General features: G+C 37.3%; 1 protein-coding gene across 1 annotated transcript in view; it reads left to right on the plus strand.

Annotated features, from left to right (window-relative positions):
- Positions 1-12,995, plus strand: part of ADAM23 (ADAM metallopeptidase domain 23) — a 171,410-nt gene that overhangs the window by 78,891 nt on the left and 79,524 nt on the right. The window contains exon 4 of the mRNA XM_004378270.2: positions 10,886-10,949. Within this exon, the coding sequence (XP_004378327.1) occupies positions 10,886-10,949 (64 nt within the window). The remainder of the gene's footprint in view (positions 1-10,885; positions 10,950-12,995) is intronic.

Below are 12,995 nucleotides of genomic sequence, written 5' to 3' on the forward strand. Positions count from 1 at the left end.
GCCAACCTTTTGGCTAGTAGTCAAGCACTTAACCATTTGCGCCACTTAAGGGAAGAGAGTACACAATAAGACAATTGTGGTTGTTCTACAAAAATCTTATTTGTCCTTTAACTATTACAACAGCATAAAATTGCAAAATATTCACTAGCATTTACAAAACAAATATAAGGACCAATAATCTGTAATTTACTAGGCAGAAAGGCCTGATGATCTACTTCTGAAAAAATCAGCCAATGAAAACCCAATGGATCACAATGGTTCTATTCCATTTTGCATGGGGTTGCCATGAGTTGACGGCCGATTTGATGGCAGTTAATAACAAAAACAACATGTGTAATTTAAAGTGAAACTATTTAAAGAATAGGAAACATTTAAGTAAAAATGGAATAATCTTTAATCTTTGTTAATCATTTCTTTATCTAACCTTAATCTGCTGTATTATTATTTTTCTTTCATTCAGTCTTCAGCCATTAATTGAATGAGTGAAGGAAAATTAAACCTACAGGTTTTCATATGTGGAAAAGCCTTTTCTTAATGTCTTTGCTTTTCTCTTGCTGTTCTCTCCTGCTGCTTACATTAATTACTTTGCTGAGGGCTTTAATTGACCCAGTAAGAGAACCTTATCTGTGTTCAGCCCTTCCCAAGCCCTAAGGTCTTCCAGCTTCTGTGGACACAGATTGCATTGCTTGCTTTCAGCTCCTATAAGGGAGGGCAGTGTTTGGCCTTCCAAGTTGTGAGTTCCTGGTCCTGGAGTACCCTTCCTTTGAAAGTTCTAACTCCTTAATTAAGACTGTGTACGATCTCCTCCCAAACCTTTTTCAACACTGTCCCCTCTTCTAACTGATGCCCTGCCCAAACTGGACTTCTGGCTGTTCCTTGAATATGCTCTCCTGCTTTTTTCTATCTCATGTATTTGCTTGCACTGGTCCCTGTCTATATGATCTGCTCTTTCCTGCCCATGTTTACCTTTCCAAATTGTGTCACTGAGCCTGCCGAGACATTGTTTCTTTATCAAAGAGGTCTTGATCATATTAGTTGAAATTAATTCCCCCTTTGGGGGCTGCTTGATGCTTTGTTTATTATTTATGCCATTAGGGTACATGCTGCCTTGTCTTATTTTAGCTATAAGATTATGAACACCTTGAGGATCCAGTCTGTGTTTGTTTCTCTTTCTGTCCTCACCCATTCCGTCCAGCAGAGCAGGTGTTCAGTGAACGTCCACTGCATTGAGTTGAGGTGAGAGAGAGGCAGCCAGCTGACGGCTTGCTGCCCTCTGCATGGTTGGTGGTGTTATCCTGTTAACATGCATGTCTGTGGCTGCTTTCCTTCTCTGCACCTCAAATTAGTCATTAATTAATTAATTTCTTTCTTAAAGATAGTGTTTCTCTTTCTTTAAAAAATACAGCTTTTTATTGTGGTTTTTTATTTAAAAGGTAATATATATTCATTGTAAAAATTTTAAACATGTTGGTAAGCCAAAAAAGAAAATAACTTTTGACAGTTCTGTAAGAAGCAACAACCTCCTATTAAATTTTTTGGTGTATATCTGTCCAGACTTTTTCTATATGTGAATATATACATATATACATACTTAAAAAATCATCAAACATAGTATTCTTTCATTTGCTTTTTTCATTTAACAAGGTGGCCTTCTTTCCACATCTACATCATCTGCAGACAATAGCTGTGTGTGTGTGTGTGTTTGTGTGTGTGTGTGTAATTGCCCTTGTCCAGTAATTTCCTCAGGAGACTCTTATAAGTAGAACTTGTGGGTTAAAGGGTAAACATGCTATTAGGCCTTTTGACACATGTTGCCAAGTTGTCCCCTAGAAAGACAAAGTAATTCACTTTCTTAATAGTAATGTGTGGAGTGCCAGTTCTACACCCTTGCCAACGCTGGCTACTATCATTCATTTTTATTTTCCAAACCGATGGGTGGAAATGGTCTCTTGTGGTTCTTTCAATTTACAGGTCTTTTATTACTAGTAATTTTGTGTATTTGTACATGACTGATGGCCATTAGTATTTCTTGTTTTCTTCCTTCTGTGAATTGCATATTGTGCGTTCTGTTTTGTGAATTGCCTGCCCACTTTTCTACTGGGTTGTTTGCCTTATGTTAAGAATAGCAGCCCTTTGTTTTTCACATATTTTGTAAATATTTTTTTCTCAGGCTGTCATAAAATTTTGTTTATGTTTTTGTTTTTTTTAAACTCATGGAAGTTTAAAAATCTTCTATAGTTTATTTACTTTTTTCCTTTATGACTTCTGGGTTTAATACCATGCTTAAAAAGGCCCCTGCTCCCTAGCATTCAACTGTATTTTTATAGTAAATTGATGGTTTCATTTAAAAACATATGCAGACAGTCCCTGGGTTACAAATGTCTGACTTACGTACAACCCATAGTTATGAACCAATCCCCATAAAGCCTATTTATATAAAAACCCGAGGTACATACAATGATTCATAATAACAAATGGGCACTACTTTGTGACACACATCAAAACATTATTATTACTGTATTATTATATTAAAGATGTTTTAGCGTATCTGGAAGTGTTTCTTTAATGTTTATTATGCATAGAAAGGTACACTATAAACTAAGACAAACATTTGACTAACTGACGTTAGATATGAACCACGCATATGTATTCTGACTTACATACAAATTCAACTTAAAGACAGACTTAGGAATGGAACTCGTTCATAATAGGGGGACTGCCTGTATACCTTTAACGCATATAGAATTAATTTGGTGTAAGATGGGATGTAGGGATCTAACTTCCTTTCCCTAATTGTTTAGTCACTTATCCCAAACCTATTTGTTGTTTGTTTATTCTCATCTTTGTTAGTTTAAAAATGCCATTATTATCATATGTTAAGTTTTTGATGTGAAGTTGAATCTCTTTCTGGACTTTCAATTCCACCCATTTGAACTATCTAATCAGGCCAGTGCCTTTTGTTTTTAGAACTATAGTAGTAGCCTAAGTTCCTTTTTGTTATTCCTCTTTTTTTGAAAAATGTTGGGCTAGTCTTAAGCATTTATTCTATAAGATAAACTTCAAATCATTTTGTCAAGTTGAAAAAACTTCTGAGATTTTTTTGGAATTACATTAAAGTTATAGAGTAGGCTGAGAGAAATAGACATCTTCATAATATTGAGTGTTCCCATGGAGACTCAGGGACTGTGATTCTTTTCAGTCATGGCCTCTTTATGTTTCTTCGTAGAGATTTGCAGTTTATTTCATATATACATTTCTTTATATTTATCTAAACTCAAGTTCATTGTTGGTTGTTTTGTGTATGTGTGTGTACATGTATGTATGTGTATATACATGTGTGTATGTATGTTCAATCAATCCCATTGCTGTTGAGTCGATTCCAACTCATAGCGACCCTGTAGGACAGAGTAGAACTGCCCCATAGGGTTTCCAAGGAGCACCTGGTGGATTTGAACTGCTAACCTTTTTGTTAGCAGCCGAACGCTTAACCATTGCACCAACAGGGCTCCATATGTGTGTTAATAGTAATAAGATGTTTACATACACACACATACATAAAATTTGTAGTTGTTGTCATTGTTAGTAGAAACTTTTTTCCCTAGATTATTTCTATGTTGTTTTCGGTGGTGCACATAGGAAAACATTATATTTTCGCACGTTAATCTTGTAACCAGCACCTTATTTAGCTTATTATTTCTGATAATTTTTCCATTGACTTCTTTTTTTATTCTTTTGCCCATTTCAAAATACTTGGGAAGAACTGAACACTATATAAACAAATGTGCCGTTTTTTTCTGTATAAACTGAAAAATGAAAGAAGTAGAGATTTCTTGTCCTAGGGCATAGCAAGAACTGGACTTGGAGGAGGGTTGTTTCTTCTGGACAAGGTTATTGGAAAACAAAGTTGATAATGGATCCACAGGCATTCTCAACAATATCACTGCATGTGATGCCTGGTTTAATAGTTGTATAAATAAATATTTGGCATATCAAAAGAGAACCCAAGTTAGTAATATTCAACAGCTAATAATATTGACTCTGTTAGTAGCTTTGAAATTTGATCATCTAAGCATTTCATCCACGTGTCACTGTGTTCAAATGGTATGCCATTTTTGTTTAGATTCAGTTTTCTCTGTGTTTAATATTTTCTTTGTTTCATGACAAATGAGGACAAAACTAAATTGTGAGAATAACCATGATTCTATCACAGAGCATTTCAAAATTACTGGTATATTTGCGGAGATACTGGTATCTCTTTGTAAAAAGAAGGAATGTGTTAGCTTCTTCCTATGGTCTGGCTTCAAGTTGTGGAGGAGAAATTAAACATCTTTCATTTTTCTTTAATTAAAGATGTTTCTATTGATGTCACCTCCTCGGAAGGGAACTCAATTGGCTACTTTTTTTGACAGATCAAGTCAGCTAGGTGGGAGTCCTAACTTTTACATCGCTCAAAGTCCATTCCTTATTTTTCTCCTTTCACCCCTCCCCTCTTATCTATTAACTTGCAGCCCTCCCTATGTTTACTGTTGTCCTCATTAAACTAGGATTTTCTTAACTGTATTATGGCACATAGGGCTATCACATATGAAATCCAAGTGTGCCTGCAGATTGAAATTTCTGCTGCAACCTCTCCTCTCATTTAGTTTAACTCATTAAATTCCTGTTGTGATCCTGAAAGAAGCTTTAGCTCCTACATCTTGCATGTGCTAGGAGTGTTCTTGCCTGTAGCTCCATGCCCACATTGCCCAGCCCTTGCCTAGAATACCGTCTATGTCTGACTTAACACCAAGCCTCTATTTAACCTAAAGTTATTTTAATTCACTTAACATACCATTTCTACCCTTTTAGATTCCAGCCTTTCCATGTCTATAATCATTTAGCACAGCTTAAGTCTTATTGTATTGTTTACACCCAAAGGAGTATAAAGGAATATATATTTTCTAGCTGAAACAACTTTTGGTATAAAAACTATTTTATGTGGAATGGGTCTAATTTTTTCTTTAAACTTCAGAAAAGTGACAATTAAAAAATTATCTTATAAAAACAAACCAGTATAAAGACAGAAGCAGTAACATAAGTTTACAAGCTTATGCTTGTATGAATGTACTGAGTTTAAATTCTGTGTCTCTCTTCCTTACACTTACAGTAATTATATAATACATTAAATATTTTGTGTGTATAATGAAAACAAGAGAAGCTTCCTTTGTAAAGAGGGAGTGGGCTTGGTTCTTCATTGCACGAAGCTATAGTTGAAGCTCCTTGGGGTCAAAGACCTTCACAGTGACTTGCATTTGCTGTCATTAAAATAATAAATGTGAGACCTGGTCAAAAGGGGTGGCAAGAGACTTCTTGGGTGAATCAATAAGGGATCATTTGGGGATGATCAGGGTTCTTAATACTGAGAAGTTAAGCACTATCAAGCAGAAGATAATGAAATGAACGAATACATATTATGAAAATGAGCATCAGTTTACACCTTCTACTCTAGACACAAGTTAATTTTTAACTTTCTGTTCACATAATGTTATCTTCTATTCTAGTCTCAGTTTGGACACCTAGGAAAGTAACTTACATGTTTTACTATTGATAATTGAATTATGATATTTGTGGTATAGATTATTATTTAAGAGCAAAGACTTTGTGTGGGAAGGAGTATGTCAGGTCAAGACCTAATATGTCCAGTGTATTAGGGTGAACTTGGGCTCATAGCTTCCTGGCTCCCACATCTCTGACTGTTGATTTCTTCTGTCCTCATAGCTACCTTCTGATTTTATAGGGTGAGAGAGAAACTAAGGCACCTGCTCAAGACCTTCCTAAAACAGTAACCTTATGAAGCATAGTCACAGAACCCTCAAAAGTAACTGGAGAAGGAGACATATTCACTAAGATGGCTTATTTAGTAGCATTTCAGCTTTCAGGTGTTTTTCACCTTGTAGACTGGCCTGACTGGCCATGTAGAAGGGGGAGGGTGTATCCTAAATTTACCTTTTACATAGATAGATAGGGTAACCATATGTCCCAGTTTTCCCAGGACAGTCCTGGTTTATGTCTGTTATCCTAGCATAATTATTAATATGCCTCTCTTTAATCCCAGTCCTGGTTTGGATGATTAATTATATGGCCACCTATTTGTTAAGCTTTGGTGCTTGCTGTTATTTATCTAGACTCTTACCTAGCTTTGCTGGTAGGGGAATGTTCTCCTGGCCTCTAGGTTCCTTTAGAAGAGCTTGTTTTGTTTCCTGCAACTCATTCAAATTTCCTAATTAGAGATAGACTGAGGGCTCAACACATACTTTCAGTGAATGTGAATTTTAGAAGTAGAAGGGACTTCTAGAGAATGGTAATTTGACTGTTTTTTACAATGAGGTAAATGATTTTTGGCTCATGTAGAACAATTGGTTTCCTTGTGGTTTGATGTATATCTTTTATGGTAGTTTTCCTCATAGCCTTGTAATCCATGCTGCCTCATTCTAAACAATTTAGTTTGCCTCATTAAACCACTTTCCAGACCAAGGTTACTTCCCAAAAAGCATATGGTTCTTTCTTTAAAGTAAGGAATTCAAGTTATTTTCCAAAAAAAAAACTAGAAACCTTTCATCCTTCATGGCAAAGCACTTGGGATTCTTGGTAAGTAACTTTTCTAGTTACTAGGATCCTTGGCTTCTCCATAATGAGCCTTTCCATGATGGAAGATACAAACTTTTGGGAGTTTTGACTGCTTGGCTATTCATGTTTCTCAAACTCAAGGACTCCAGCAAATTATATGCATATACACACACATACACACCCCCTACACAAAACCTTCTCAAGGCAAAGCTCCCCCTTTGTGGGAATTTCTACTGCCTAGATATAATAGCAGCTCTGCTTTTATGTTTGCTGATGATTCTGAAATTCTTTTGAACACAAATGTCTAAAAGATTTCCTTGTGGTAAATCCTGGAATTAGCCAGAGTGGGTTAGACTATGCTTCAGTAACAAACATGAAATCTGAAACTTGACACAGTAAAAACTTTATCTTAACCCACATTATAGTCTAATACAAGTTGCGTATCTCCTCTAGGCAGCTCTCCGCCAAATCATGACCTAGGAACCTAGACTGTATCCAGCCTGCAGCTATGCCATCTAGAGCACGTGGCTTCCAGGATTACCAAGGAAGAGAGAACTTGAATAATCATGCAGGGATTTTAATGCTTGTACTATAGGGGCAGACATCAATTCCCCCCATATCTCATTAGCCAAAATCCAATCTTTTGGCCCCAACCTAACTGCTGAGGAAGATGCGAAATGTAGTCTTACCGTGCCAGGAAGGAGAAAATGAAATGGTATTTGGTGGATACAGCGCATTATTTCTGCCACAGCCCCCTTCATTGAGATGATTCTTGTTAATAGTCTTACCATTCTCCTGCTCAGCATCTCTGAGATGTTTACTGTCATCCTTCACATTTGAGTAAAGTTATATTCAGTCTGACTCCACAGAGTTCATGTTCTTTTCACTCCCTTAGTGGTGCATATTTACCATGAAGCTGCAGAATGAGTGAGTTCAGGAGTATTTTCTCATTCTGATTTTCCCACTGTCTTCCACCTACCTGGGTTTGCCATCCTTCATTTATCTCTTTACCAAAGATTGCCTCCTCTTTTCACCAGGTAGCCTATATGAGAAGCATTGTAGTAGCCATGGTGTATAGCTTTTCTATAACTTAAATGATTAGAAAAAGTATACTTATTTCAGAATTTGGGATGTTCAGAAACTCTCTTATATTAGTTCTCACAGGAGTTATGAGGGTGTTCAGAACCAAACACCCAACTGTTTGATCAAAAAAGTAAAATGACAAGTTATGCTTTGAACCACGATTGCCAAATGGATCAGTATTGGCATGTCAGAACATTCTGCACCCAACAGAAAATGCTACCAGGGAAACTACAGAGAGCAGAGGTGGAGGGAAGGACATGGTGAGCATCTTCAAGCAGGGATTGCCAGATAGCTCAGCTTCAGGGATACAGAGACTTATATTGCCTGTTCTTTCTCTGCTGGATGGGGCTGGAGACACACACTGAGCACTTAACTATTCAATTCTTCCTTGACAGTGTTCTTTTCAGTTACCCAAAGGTCTGGTATTTCAACGTTACTTCAAGACTTTTTTAATTAACAGATTACATTTTAATAGACCTTAATTTCACTTTCAGGGAGATGACAAATAATCTTTTAGGGTGAGATGACTAATCTTATATATTCAAATTTTTCTTAGTTTCAGTTTCAGAAAGTTGCATTCTTCATCTTGACTTTCCAGCACATGGTGTGGGACTGACATGCAGTAGGTGTTAGTAGATATTTGATCATTCAGCAAGTATTGATTGGGGGCCTACTATGTGCTGGGCATTATTCTAGCGTCCAGGGACCCATGGTGAGCTATGGTGAGTGAAAGAAGCAATGTCGGGGAGGGATTGTGTGGTCCAACAGGAGGACAGTGTGGGTAAATGAGGATACTTGGTATTTATAAGAGGTGGAAAATGGAGTGGCATGGTGAGGGGCAGGAGGCAGAGACATATGGCATTGCAGCTCTCTCAGGCTCTGTCACAGGCTCCCAGAAAAGTAGCTATTTTTTATTCTTTAAGATTCTCAAGTGCCAGAAATACTAGAAATAGGTATGCCCACAGAGAAAGAGACCCTTTCAAATGGGGAAATAGGATAACTAAAGTGACCTTTATCAAATTTGGTGATTAATGTTTAGGATGCTATAATTTACCCTTGAAATTACAAGCAGAAGTAGTGGTCTAAAATCACTCTGTTTCCACCTCTTAGACATGCTCCAGTGACTGTGTGGTTGAGACTTCTGGAAATAATAAATTACCTGTAGAGAGAGGTAATTAGAATGCAGTTAGTGAAGCCTCTCTGCTTCTTGGTGTTGGGGAAGCATTCCTCAGAGAAGTGTTACCATCAACAGCCCTGTTTATGTATGTTCACATTGCCGACAGCTGACTTAATTAACTAGAAATTAAAGAAATTTCTGCACCTTGCCAGGTATCCTCAAGTATAGTGAGTTATGCATTGTCATTACTTTTACTATTACTTAGATTTTTAACAGAAAATGAGGAGATGTGCCATAATTTAGTTTCAAATGAAGAATCATTACTAGCTACACACTTAATTGGTAATTTCAGTAGAAAAACATGTCTAAGGTACCTGCATCTACTTTATGTCTGTATTGTAGAGGTTGTCCTTCAGCTCATACAGAAAACCATGCTGCATGCATATTTGAGGCTCCCACTGGCTCTCTGTGGACTGGCTATAAGTCACCTCTTTCCAGCCCTCCTCACCAGGCCATTTTAGAATTGTATCAGGTGCAGCTCTCAAAATGATGAAGTTGTATCAAAATTGACCAACAGGAAAACCTAGTATTAGGCAGAATTATAGAAAATCAGAAGATCAGAGCAGGAAGGGACCTGAGGAATCTTCTGCTCCAGCCCTTCGTTTTGAAGAAGGGCACCCATCTGGCTCCTAGTAGAACCTTCTAGTGTCTTTTGGCTATTATTGGGATTAAATGAGTTAATATCTTTATAGCCTTAAAACAGTATCTGGTTCATAGTAAGTGGTCAATAAATGTGCATCATCATTCACTATCATTATTCCTAGTAGAGCCCAAACGGGAACCTAGGTGCCCTAACAGTCCAAGGGCTCTTTAACTGGTTGCGGTCGAGTTGATTCCGACTCACGGTGACCCCATGAGTGTCAGAATAGAGCTGTGTGCCATAGAGTTTTCAATGGCTGATTTTTAGGAGGTAGATCACTAGGCCTTTCTTTCGAGCCTCCTCTGGATGGAGTTAAACTACCAACCTTTTGTAGCAGTCAAGTGCATTAACCATTTGCACCACCCAGGGACTCCCCAGTATTTCTCATACTGTACAGGGAGAAATGTGTTTTGGGAAGTTGACCAAAATAAACAGTGACAGCCACACTGCCTATTACTGAGCACTTACTCAGTGCTGAGTTCTGGGCCAAGCATTGCATATGTGTGCTTCCGTTTAATCCTCACAATGTCCTATGAGATTTATACTCTTATCATGTCCATTTGATACATGTAAAAGCTGAGTTGTGTAACTCACCCATGGTCACACCACTAATAAGGGACTGGACCCGATTTTAAACCTTGATCTGTCTGACTTCAGTGTCTGTGTTCTTAACCATTATTCTATACCGGAGCTGGCAAATGACAGCCCACTGGCCAAATCTGGCCACACCTAGCTTTGTACAATTTGCAAGCTAAGAATGTTTTACATTTTTAAATGGTTGGAAAAAATCAAAAGAAGAATAATATTTCATGACACATACAATGATATGAAATTCAAATTCCAGTGTCCATAAATAAAGTTTTATTGGAATATAGCCATGCTCATTCATTTATGTACTGCTTTAGCACTACAATGGCAGAGTTGAGTAGTTGGACAGAGACTATGTGGCCTGCAAAACCTAAAATATTTACCGTCTGGCTTTTTACAGAAAAAAATTTGCCATTGCCTGTTCTATAGTGTTCTTCAGTGAATATGTTTTATGAAATTCCAATTATTTAGAGCATAACTGTGGGATTTTTATAGGACCCGTTTTCTCCTGTTATCTGTCTTTTAGTTGGTTCTATATTAATTAACATATCAATCAAATGATGAATAATGTGTATAAAAGGAGATCACCCTTAAATTATTACAAATGTGTCTTTTCAATAGACGGAGGAATGATTTGTTGCTAGGTAATATTTGAAACTCTTGATGATAATGTATTTACAGTCTACTGTGGACTGTAGCTATTTGTGTTGTACCTGCCCCCCACATCTATTTGTTAAGCTGATTATTTAAACCTTCAAGTATAGAATCACTCTATTTTCTTTCCTTTGTAGTGGTTTGCTGTCTTCTGATTATGTGGAGATTCACTATGAAAATGGAAAACCACAGTTCTCTAAGGTATGGTTAATAGTGTATAGAAATTCTGTAGGATAAGTATACTTGATCAGAACTGTTCAATGTACTACGTTATTTTGATGTCTATCTCAATAAAGTCACTTGTCTTTGTATACAAGGGTACTATTTTAATGAGAAGAACTTTATTAGGATTTACAAATGTTTGAGATAACAGAGAGAGTCTGTATATTCAGGCCGATAAAGAAATGTTTATTGGCTTAGTTATACATACAATATCTTACATAAGTGAATGCTACAAAGATCTGTAAAGTTTCATATCAGATAGCAGCTTAAAATAGTAGATAAAGAAGAACCAGGCTCAGGGACATAGAATCTGAATTATAAGACTGAATGGGCTGTTAGAACAATTTTTAGTCCAAATGATGTACCCAAATACACCCAAGGTCAGAGGACAAGCGGAGAAGGAAGCCTCTCTTAATTTTCACAATAACCCCATGGATATTATTATTCTTGTTCTACAAATGAAGACACGCAGGCATAGAGAGGGCAAATAAACCTGATCATGCCACCAAGCATAATATGAAGGTAATTGGGTACTTGAGCTCCTTCAGTTGGAAATTAACTTTTGTTCTCTTCAGGGAGGAGCAATAAGAGGAAGTGAGTTTAGATTAAAGCAAGAGAGAGATTATTTTGCAGGTAAGGAACACAGTGATTCCCACTAGTCAGGGGGAAAACCCTGGCATGGCTCCAGAGAGAGACTGTGATGTTTAGGAAGTCAAGAGTGCCATTGAGCCTCCGCAGTGTCCCCGGATAACACGGGCATGAGACAGGATAAGAGGGAAGCAAAGTGGTGAGGCGTTGTTTGATTTGTTTCTAGATTGCTAACTAGTGTCACATAAAAATGGCACCTTTCATGTGTGGGCTTGCTGAGTTGTGCAGCATAGAGAATGGAGATTTTCAGTCTGATAGCTTCTCAACAAATATTTATAGGTGGCCTTAATTGTAAATATTGCCCAGGGGCAAAGGCATTTCTCAGGATTCATAACTGTCCAATTAACAGTGGGCATATTTGTAATTTGATGTGTGTCCCAGCCTTTGAATTTTGTAGCACAGATTAAAAAACCTCTACATAGTTTTCTCAGTCTTCTGCCAGTTCTTGCCTTAGGCTGCATCTTGGGCTGTGCTGAATCTCCCTAAAAGCTAATGCTGTGGAAAGTGAGCAGAAATGCTAAATCAAGCACGGCAACGGGGCTTCCTGGCATTTGTACAAACCACAGCTCCCGTCAGCTGTGCCAGCACTGGGAGCACTGCGGATGCTGAATCATGAGTCTGGACTGGAGAAGATTGCATGAGAACTTTTAGACTCAGCAGATAAGCCACCTTTGAAGGCTGCAGTAACCTGATCCAAACTTCTCACTAAAAAGTTCAGTCAGTTTTGTTTTTTTAGAAGCAGAATAACTAACTGGCCTACAGAGGTCATCTGAGGTCCCAAAAGGGAGGCTTTGTCATTAGTAAGACAGTCCAAATCTTGTATCAATTGTAATTAAATTTTGAATAACGGTATTTCAACTCTGGCAAAAGAAGTCACCTGCAGTTGTGTTCATTGCAGTTGGTTTTTGTGTTCATTGCTTTTCTCTCATATATGATCCCTTTTCTCTAAACAGCTCAGATGCCCAAACTTACTAGCTTCCTGTGTAGTGAAAGAAGTAATAGTAACAGTCTGTTTTTTATGTGTCAACATTTATACACATACCGTGAAAAATAATCCTATCTTGTAACAGGATTTTTTAACCTAGCAATATTATAATCATTTCAGCATGCCTTTAAATAATTTTCTAAATATTTAAAAAAGCTGCATAATATGCTTTCCAGTTCATTTGCTGTAATTTGCTTAAAAATCCCATAGTAATAGACATTTATTTATTCTTGTTCATTCGTTCAGCAAATATTTCTTGAGCATCTACTGTGAGCTAGTCACTCTTTTAGGTGCTAAGGATACATCAGTGAACCCAACAGATAAAAATGTCTGCCCTGTGGATCCACATTCTATTCTTGCCTTTCTTCTTTTCTTTATCACTATACCAAATC

This window comes from Trichechus manatus, unplaced genomic scaffold (genome assembly GCF_000243295.1).
Source record: "Trichechus manatus latirostris isolate Lorelei unplaced genomic scaffold, TriManLat1.0 scaffold00056, whole genome shotgun sequence".
NCBI classification, from domain to species: domain Eukaryota; kingdom Metazoa; phylum Chordata; class Mammalia; order Sirenia; family Trichechidae; genus Trichechus; species Trichechus manatus.